This window comes from Gastrolobium bilobum, unplaced genomic scaffold, assembly GCF_033153095.1.
Source record: "Gastrolobium bilobum isolate Gb01-03AN ecotype WA unplaced genomic scaffold, APGP_CSIRO_Gbil_v1 utg7070, whole genome shotgun sequence".
In the NCBI taxonomy this organism is placed as follows: Eukaryota; Viridiplantae; Streptophyta; class Magnoliopsida; order Fabales; family Fabaceae; genus Gastrolobium; species Gastrolobium bilobum.
The window spans coordinates 296505-306893 of record NW_026898279.1 but is presented as its reverse complement, the minus strand read 5'-3'; the positions used below and the strand labels follow the sequence as shown (position 1 = coordinate 306893).

Below are 10389 nucleotides of genomic sequence, written 5' to 3'. Positions count from 1 at the left end.
TACCCAAAAAAGTGAGTACTAATCCAAGCAACATAGTGAGTAACACTATTCTACACTGCTTTCCCATTCCCTTTATTTAAGCACTCAAAATTACTTAAGAATCACCTAAAATTTGTATACACAGCTTCCATCATCACTCCTAGCTGTTGGGTCATAGTTTTCTGCAGTAGGGTCAGTGCAACCTTCAGCGACAGGAACATGAACTTGCTGAGCTCCTTGTCCTGCATCCAAACAACAAGGCTAACATTTAGTTGGTCTTGTTTATCTTTATTAGAAATTTTATGAAATCAAAGTTAATTTCATCATTGAAGAAACGTCTATATATAGACGCACAAATACAAGTTGATAAATATATTTAATCTAAACAATTAAGCAACTAACAGTTAAAAGGATAAAAACAAAACTATTTACATAATTCAAATATTATCTTATACTTATTCCTAATCCTTATCCCTAATAATCTTAAATTATACATAATCCTAAAGCCGGATGCAGTTTTCCCATCAAGGGCTTTAGGATCAAAGGCCTAACCATAGAAGTTTCCTGTCTCGATAGCATCTTCATTTGCATCTCCAAGAGCTGCTTCTTTGAGGTATTTGTCAGACAATTGAACCCTCTTCACATTCTCTTGCTCTTGGACAAGCATATTTCCATACTCAAGGAGCTTCTGAAGAGTCATCCTTGGTTGCTCAAAAGTTGGAGGTCCCTCCTTTGAATTCACAAGCTTTTTCCCAACATTCTCCACGCCGACACCCGAAATCCACCGCCTGACTTCATCATCATACACTCTGGCCCTCAAGGCACCAAAGAAGTCTACACATAAGTGCATCAAACATTTCATTACTCACATTTCATCTATACAATCTGATACCAATAATGTCTCAAAAACTTCTATGGTTAATGAAGACAAGGAGTAAGCAAATAGAAATTTTAACTTGAAACATGGATTGAGGTATGGCTTACCAATAGATTGCCCAGGGAAGGTGTCAACAAGCTTGACAATGTCCTCCTCAGGAATGTTGTCTATCTAGAAAATACCTTGGCAGACGCCAATTCTATCCTCCCGAGTAGGTGCCCAGTAGAATTTTTCCATACGTCCATCGCGAATGAGAGGAGCATACAATGTTGAGAAGTCATTACCAGTGACAATGATGGGGACCCGTGGATTCTCCTCCTTGTTGTACATACCAGGAAGTTGAACATTGGTTGGGTTGTCAGCAATGTTCATGAGGGTTGCATTTACCATCTGGTTATTGACTGTGTATTGAGTGGTTCCACCAAGCCTACCAGCTCCTGCATCAAGATCATTGATGAAGAGACAACACATCTTTCCTTTTCTGATAATGTCTGCTGCCTCGCGATACCTTTGCCTAATCAACTTTGCAGGCTCTCCTGCATTTCCACTTTCCAATTCTCCAGCACTCATCATTATGGGGCTGTATTCAAAGTCAATAGACCAAAGCTTTAGTTAGTAACTGAGTATCAATTTCATCTTGCATACAACCTAAGCCTAAACCAACATCAACATTTCATCTTGAATACATACTGTTATGGAATAAAACTTACTTGATTCCCATCTTGGCAAAGACAAGCTCACATTGAAACGATTTACCCTGACCTTTGCCTCCCCAAATACCCAAAATAAGAGGAACCTTGATATTAGGCAAGTTCAAAAAGTTCTTGGTGATGTGAACAACAACCTTGTCCATAAATGCAGGAGCAATATAGAAGCCATCTACAGTGTTGTCCAAATTGTACCTGAAAATAAGTTCGTTAGCATTCAGCAATTCAACAAGTTCACACAACAAAAACAAACAATTAATCCCAACCGTAGTCAAAACTTGAGCTTCAAATTTCTGTAAGCTAAATTAAAAGTACAAAAAAGGCAAGTCTGAAGCCATGGTAAAACTGTTTCATTGTTAGTGAAAGGTCAAAGAATCGAATCTGGAAAACAACCTCTTTGCAAATATAAATAGGTAAGACTGCATATAAGAATTGTCTTCACCTCTACCCTCATTAGTCGGGGTTTAATATGGAGTGGTTTAAATTAAAAGTACAAATCAACTTACTGGCGAAGACCAGTACTGATGTAATCATAGGAACTCATGATAGCATAGTGAGTCCCAGATCCCATAGGAGCTTGGAAGAGAGTGTCCACTTTTCCCTTCCTTCTTGTGATATCTTGTTGGTCATCTGAAGTGTCATATGCAAGTCCACCCCATCTGTCCTTTGAGGTTTGCTTCTCTTCATCATATTCAATTTGTGCAACAACCTTGAAATTCCCGGACAAATTCCTCTGGCAAGAAGTCACAGAACTAACTTTCTTTAAGCCAGTTCCAAAGAATGCTGAGCTTGTCACTGGAGCTCCACTGCTAGAGCCATTCAATTTCAACTGCACCAAATAAAACCCTTTATTAGCCCCCCAATGAACCATAAACTCCAAATTGGATTGCAAAAACCATGATTGAGAACAAATTGGAACAGACCCAGATAGAAAAAACTCAATATATCTTCTCAGATCACCAAATTCATAAGGAACCCATGATTGTAGTAGTAAGCTAACAATCTCTTCCTACTCAAAGAAATATATATATACATAAGGGTACATCATGCATGTTTATGTTGGCATGTCTAGAGTAAAATTAAGAGAAATATATTTAAAACATGAATCAAAATTATAATTTAAACTAAACATGTTCTATCTATAAGACCAAAGCTTGAAAAGTTTAACAGGATATTATAAGGGAGGGAAAAACATAGTACCGGTGCCATGTTAATGGTTCCAACGGTTGGCACTGAAGCTGCCATTGTGTTATTAGAAACCAAAAGAAGTTTGATTAGGCGTGTTGAAGGAGAAGAAGAAGACGAAATGGAACTGAGTTTAAAAGTGTTTGGATTGAGTTGGGGGAAAGAGAGAGCTGAGTGAGACTTTATAGTGTGGTGAGGTGGCAAAGAAAAATAGAGAGAATGAAAAAAATAAAATAAAAAAAATCTGTGGATTGCTTTAAGAATTTATCGACAACCACAAAAATGGGATTGCCCATATTATAATATTACTACGTGGCTAATAGTATTTGGTAACATGGACCTTAGTTTTGGAATGTGGTATTTGAGGATATAGTACTTTGTTTACAAACAAAATGGAGGCTTCTCGGAACTGTTCTTCTTTGAGGTACTTTTGTTTACAAACAAAATGGAGACTTCTTGGAACTATGCTTATTTGAGGTTTGAGTTTAACTTTCTCCCTCTACCACCTATATTTGGTCATTTTATAAAGGGCTTTCGATTGGTCCTGTTACAACAAAGTTTTTTTTTTTCCTACAACACAAAACGACAAACAAAATAATAATAATAAAATTAAAAAAGACAAATTTTATTTTGTCGTTAGTCTCGCATGATAGGAATCGTGCTCCTATAACATAATTGTTATTAATCCCTTTTATAAACTAGAAAATTAAAATGGAGCCAAAATCAAAAGTTTCCTATGAAAAAAAAAAAATAGATTTGTATCACTTTTGATATAAGTCATTATTTCAGGAGTTTGAGTGGATAATTTTTTATGAGAGATAGTGGAAACTAATATTAGCATGAATATATATATATATATATATATATATATAATTCTTCAGAGTTTATTCATGTTATAATCAGTAGTGTTGTAGTCAGAAAAATTGAAAAGCTAGTGTAAAAGACTAAAATAGATTTATTTTGAATTTATTAGAGACCACGATAGACTTTTTATTTACTAAAACTAAAGCCAATATAATAAAATTTGATTAGGACAAAAAGGGTATTTAGTCTAATAATAATAATAATTTTCCACTTCCTCTATTGGAGAACGGCAAGTGCTCGCAATGGAGTAGGGGCGTCCCAATAAACAACCTTAATTCATCCATTCTAGTTTGTGGGCAACAAGTCAAAGGTTTTGGTCTTGTTCATCAGATTCAGGTGTGTCCTCTTCCTCATTCTTCTCTCACCATTGCTCTTAGCAAATGTGTAAAACCCTCAACCCCTCACCGCCCTTTTAATCTTCAATCACAACTTCACAAACCCAATGCCCCACTTTGTAAATTTTCCATTTTTCTCATGCTTACACAGATTAAAAACCCTTACTTTCTCAACACAACAAATGGGTATGGCTTCTGTTGCTGATACCCTTTATAGTCATCTGCATAAAAACAATGGCAGTGTTGAGAATTCATTGTCTAAGGTTAAGCCCAAATTGGATTCTCGATGTGTCATCGAAGTTCTGAGTAGGTGCTATCCCAAGGAATCTCAATTGGGTATTAGGTTTTTCATTTGGGCTGGATTTCAATCTGGGTACAGGCATAGTGCTTACATGTATAGGAAAGCATATAACTTGCTTGGGATTGATCAAAATCCTCGGATGATTTGTGATGTGATTGAGTCTTATGAGGCTGAAGGGTGTTTAGTTACTGCCAACATGTTTAGGGAGGTTCTTAATCTGTGTAAAGAAGCTCAGCTTGCTGACGAGGCTTTGTGGGTGTTAAGGAAAATGGAGAATTTTAGCTTGCGTGCTGACACTGTGATGTATAATGTGGTTATAAGGTTGTGTTGCAAGAAGGGTGACGTTGAAATGGCTGAGAAGTTGATGAGAGAGATGAGTTTGAATGATCTTTGTCCTGATGTGATTACATATATGACAATGATTGAGGGATTCTGTAATGTGGGTCGATCGGAGGATGCTTACTCTTTGCTCAAGGTTATGCGAGTACATGGATGTTTGCCCAGTTCGGTGGTTTTATCGGCCATTTTAGATGGGTTATGTAGGTCTGGATCTATGGAAAGGGCATTGGAATTGTTGGATGAAATGGAGAAAGGTGGGGATTGTAGTCCAAATGTTGTTACATATACATCTCTGATTCAAAGTTTTTGTAAGAGAGGCCAGTGGACAGAAGCATTGGATATTCTGGATAGAATGAAAGCTTTTGGATGTCTTGCAAATCATGTTACTGTTTTTACTTTGATTGAGAGCCTTTGTGCTGAAGGTCGAGTGGAAGAAGCTTTTAGGTTGATTGACAAATTTGTGGTGGAACATAGTGTTTCATACGGTGATTGCTACAGTTCACTTGTGATTTCTTTGATAAGGATAAAAAAACCTGAGGAAGCAGAGAGGCTCTTCAGGGAAATGCTTGCTGGTGAGTTCAAACCTGATACTTTGGCATCTAGCCTTTTGCTAAAGGAGCTCTGTATGAAGGACAAGGTTCTTGATGGATTCTATTTGCTTGATGCAATTGAGAATATGGGATGCTTGTCTTCTATTGACTCTGATATTTATTCTATTCTTCTAATTGGGCTTTATCAAAGACGCCACTTGACAGAGGCCACAAATCTGGCCAAGATAATGCTTAAGAAATCAGTTCCGCTAAGACCTCCATATCAACAAAGTGTAATTGATATCCTAAGAAAATCTGGAGAAAAAGATCTTGTGAACAAGTTCACTAGCGTACGTAAGGAGCTGCAATGATAAATTATCTTATGAAGGAGGTCACATCCATTGTTTATCTGCGGCTTCTGTTCATCAAGTTTACATTGTATAACTGCAACTGTAAGGATATGTTTCTGTAATGTAGGCTGATATCGCCTTGGCTCATTTTTTTCTCATTAAGGTGACAGTAATTTTGTTCTGCTTCTTGAGAACAGTATGCTTGCATCTGTCTTTTTGCTAAGCCTATACTCAGCTGTAGAAACATTAGATTATAGTCAATCTTGACAACTTCTTCAACCCATTTTCCTTATACTAATTGATGACCTGAAATTGCTGTTCTTTGATGTAATAAAGATAATGAGTCAAGAATGAAATGGTTGAAATATTTTTGTCATTTTTTGTCACATGTTTAAAACTGACTAATGCTCGAATGCATGACTACTAATATTCCATTCCATGATTTGGTTTACTTAGCCTTTGGCATTTGAATCGAAGAATTCTACTGGTTGTGAGAGCTTTACCTCAAAGGTTGCTAATTCAATTTCCTCACTCAATTGGGGAGGAAACAATGAGTTTTGGTTCGATCTTTGACGATGCAAAGTTTTGTTTGTAAAAGATTTAGCTGATTGTTAATAATATTAAAAGTAGAGCAAGTTGTAGTAATATTAAAAGTATCAGTGCATTGAGTTGAGAGTCGTACAACTTCAGCAGTGTTTTAGGCTGCAATGTTTCAGTACATAAGAAGTTATGAAAACTCAGTTATAGTTGGGCACATTGTTTTGATTCGTAGTTTTCTGATATCTTCTGTAGTTGTAAGGAAAAGAAAGAAGCACCAAAAAAAAAATCTTGTGTATTAGTATTATTTTTTTTTGGAAAGGTCAGTTGCTTGATCTTCTAATTACAAGACTGGACCAGAAATTATCTAATTTTCATTTTAAATACATTTTAGCGCAATAGTTGAACTCTATGAAGCACCGACTCCGACACGGCGTTTTCGATACGTTCCAAATACGTTCTCGATACGACCATTAATTCGTCGATACGATACAATACGTTTTCGATACGTTCCCGATACGTGTATCGGATACGTTGGAAAAAAAAATTCGGAGTATCGGTGCTTCATAGGTTGAACTGTCAAAGACAAAGTGCAAACTATAAGATCCCAATTTTAAACATCATACTATTTACTAAGGGTAAAGCTACCATCATGTAATAGGAATCAAAATCATTTTTCCTGCCGAAACAAAAATGTGTGTGGATCCCATACATATAATAAAAACAAAAAATAAAAAAAGTTGGTGCGGAAACCAATGGGTGAACAGGTAAATTTTTTTATATTATGTTACATTATACTAGTTTTCCCCATTTACTAATGATTTATGACATCTAGAATTTTATATAATACAGTTTATAATTCTTCATATAGTATGACTTGCTTTTGTGTTAAATCGAAGCTATGATAGAAGGGTAAACTTAAAATACTTAAGTTTTGTGCATAATGGGATTTACGAAAAAGGGATTAGCTAGTAAACTAAGTGAATTTAATAATTGAATTAGAAATTTTAATTAGGGAATATAAGTTTATTTGATTTAAAATAAATAGAGTAAGGGCAAACCCCGGTGCATAATAGAATAGGGGGTTTCCCAGACTCAAACCCGTGACCTTCCGGTCACAAGGAGCCACTTTACCGTTGCTCTAAGGCTCCCCCTCTATTTAAAAATAAATTGAGTAATTAGTAAAATTTGGTAATAAAAAATTAGTTGGAAAACTAGGAAGTGAACTAGTGGAATAATGAGATGGATTTTGCAAAGGATATAATTACATTTAAATTGAAGTTAATCAAGCATGAGATATGGCTGGACTTAGAGCAAGTAGACATGTTCACACATGTACTAAGCCTTCCATCATGGTCTTCTTCCACTATCAACGAATACTTTTCTCTTTTTCTCCTTCATTTTGTTCTGCTTTTTAGTAAGGGAAAGCAAAGGATAGAAACTTGTAGAGAGAGAGAAAATTACATAACTTGCATGTCCTAGAAAGCTCAACCATTCAGCCTTGAGGTAGAAGAAGAGGAAGGTTGTGCTAGGGGTTTTGGGTTAAGCTTGATTAGAGGAAGTTTGGGACTGTTAAGTTGGAGAGGGCAAAGAAGGGCCTGTAGAAGGTTGAAAGAAGCTTTACTAGAATTTTACTTCATAAACCACTTTCAAACTTCCCTAGTTCAGGTATGCGGATAAATGTGGTTCTAGATAATTATGTGATTGGCTTACTGTTTTATTGAATTATTAAGCTATGCATCTTTTGAAATTCTTGATTTTATCTCCAAAATTTCGGTTGGTACGTGTGAATTCATATACAATTGTACATGGGGGAAACCTGATGGTGGAAAGTGGAAACCACTACTGTTCTGGCCAAAAAATGCCCCTGTTGTTTTCTGGGAAAATTTTCACTTTAAGGGTTGCTAGGACCAAATATGGAAGGTAATTTCCCCTTTAAGTTTTGCTAGCTGTAAATACGAAATCTGAATTATATGTGACTAGTGAATTGTAAATGTGTCACCTTGAATTTCAGTGATGTATGGCATGCTATTATGTTGTATCACATTTATCTGCATGCTGAGGTTCAACCTCATTGTGTAAGCATTTATCTTACAGGGAAGGAAGTGTCAAAGTCAGAATGAGTAAAAATCAGATTTTTCTGTGATGTCTACTTTATTCTGATTCTGATGTAATGTAATTGTGAACCTATATTTTGGCAGCTGCTAATTTGATAACTTCGCCGTGGATCTCTGTAATGACTGATATTTTATATGATTCCACATTGATATACCTGATTGTCAAAGCCATATGACTTAAGTTGAAGTATCTCCTTGTGACTGAAACGAGTGAGTCCTCTTCTGTTCAAATCTGCATGTTCTATCTTATTCTAGCTGTAATGCATGAGAACATAATTTAGTTTCATTGAAGGGACCAACTTGCAAGTTGGGTTATCTAAATTGGAAACTTTCTCCACTCTTCCAACTACTTTTTCTCATTTGTTTAAATTTTGAAGCGACCTGAAATTAGTAAATTACTTAAACCAAAATAGACTCTATTGATACATAGTAATCCTGTCCATGGTTCGTAATGGAAACTGATCCATATTATTATTCCTGCCTAAAGGTTATCAGGATACAATCTGTTGCAGAACAGACTTTGTTCTGTTGCAAACTGAATTCATAGGAATCTTCTAAAATCCTAACATTTTTACCATGAAAAGAATTACATCCTAGTTTTCAAATGCTCCTGGAACCAGGTCTATTGGACCTCTACAGCCCATGTTATGCATCTTGGAATATATGCTGTTAGGATCCACTTTCTGCAGAACTGATCTGTCTTCAAATGGAAATTTGGAATATACCAGTTATGTGAAAATTATGGAATTTTAACTTTAAAAAGTAGTTGTGTTACCTTTCCAATGGAACAAACCACCTACCATTTGAATGCCTAGAACTAAAGTTATGCATATTTCTGTACCTGCTGTACAAGTTGGAATTGCTAACACTGCACGTAATTTAAATTAAGTATTTTTGGCTTCATTTAACTAAACTAAAATAAGGGTATCACAAAAACTGTCTTGATTGCATTATTATACAGTGGTATAAGTACATACCTAGTTGTTAATTTTTTTTTTATCCGTAATAGTTACACAATAATTAACATGAATGAGATTGTATTCTTTCCTTAGTTTGTTATATGTTTGTGTGACATCACATTGTAGAAGTAAATTTATCGAACCGTTGAACAATGTTTTGGCAGATATTTATGGCTATTTTACCTTTTCCCCTTTCTTATTTGTATTTTATTGTTTGATGGAAAAAACCTTGCTTTTTTAATAAGCAAATTCATGAAACCTTTTCTCATATGATGTCATGTAGTTCTTTTAGTTTATTGTTGTACCATAGATTGTAGACAAACACAATCTCTTTTTCCTCTTACTAGCTGAATTTCGAGAGCTGCTTAGGGCTTAAGCTGAAACTTTATTTATGTTTATGATCTTGATGAAGCATCTAGCATATTAGCTCTGAATGGAGGTTAGTTTTTTTTCCCCTAATGATTCGTACTTGTTTGAAATATTATATTGCTCTTATCAGTTTGCAAATATTGATTTGCCTTTGTTCTAATTATTTTTGGTGCACAAGATTTTAGGGTGCTCGTAACTGTTTTAAACAGTTTGGTTTGATATCATATGTTGTTAAGTTGGATTTACAGTGTTGTACTTGTTTCTATACTGTTAACTTCTGCTTGATTATACTACCTGTAGAAATTCTATTCTTTTTCTTAAGGTCTATTGGTGAGAATGGAACTACTGGGGCTCCTATAGGCATTGGTCTAAAGCAAGATGGCTTTTCGGGTAGATAATTGATTATCTTGCAATAGACAATAAGTCTCAGTAACTTTCTACAAGCTAGTTGCTATTCTATCCACTCCGTTCATATTAATTATGAGACCTGGCTCCTGCAATTGAGGTTTCTCTCCTCATGTACTTGCCTATCAGATACTCAACGTTGCGGGGTTGAAGGAGTGTGACATATATCTTTGCTGCTTCTGATACATGTTCTGGAACCAAGCTGGTCTGGGAAATAGGGTGACTGAAGCCTCATTGCCATTGATCGAGGTAAGCTGAATTTGGAAATCTGGTCCCTGCCTGATCTGGTAGCAACAACTTTCTGTCTTTCCTTTTCCATGAAACCATTTTTTGGCTGGGTAAAGAAGGAATTTATAGCTCTCCCTTTGGACACTAATGTGATTCACTCATTCCTTATTTCTCTCTTACCAAACTGAAGCCATGATCCTGATTTGTGACTTTCTGCGTAGGAACCAAGGTGCTTCACGAGGAGTGCCATTTGTGTCTGAGAAAGCCAAGGTAAAAAATATGATATGAGAATGGTCATGGGTTCGTT

The 10389-nt window shown here is 35.7% G+C and overlaps 1 protein-coding gene and 1 pseudogene across 1 annotated transcript; one reads left to right on the top strand and one right to left on the bottom strand.

Moving 5' to 3' along the window:
* Positions 1-526: 526 nt before the first annotated feature.
* LOC133314414 (ribulose bisphosphate carboxylase/oxygenase activase, chloroplastic-like) lies at positions 527-2830 on the bottom strand (annotated as a pseudogene).
* A 1085-nt stretch (positions 2831-3915) lies between these two features.
* On the top strand, positions 3916-5771 carry LOC133314431 (pentatricopeptide repeat-containing protein At5g47360). The gene has a single exon (XM_061515913.1). It carries the CDS (start codon positions 4055-4057, stop codon positions 5486-5488), a length of 1434 nt encoding a protein of 477 aa, XP_061371897.1. The 5' UTR covers positions 3916-4054; the 3' UTR covers positions 5489-5771.
* Positions 5772-10389: the final 4618 nt, after the last annotated feature.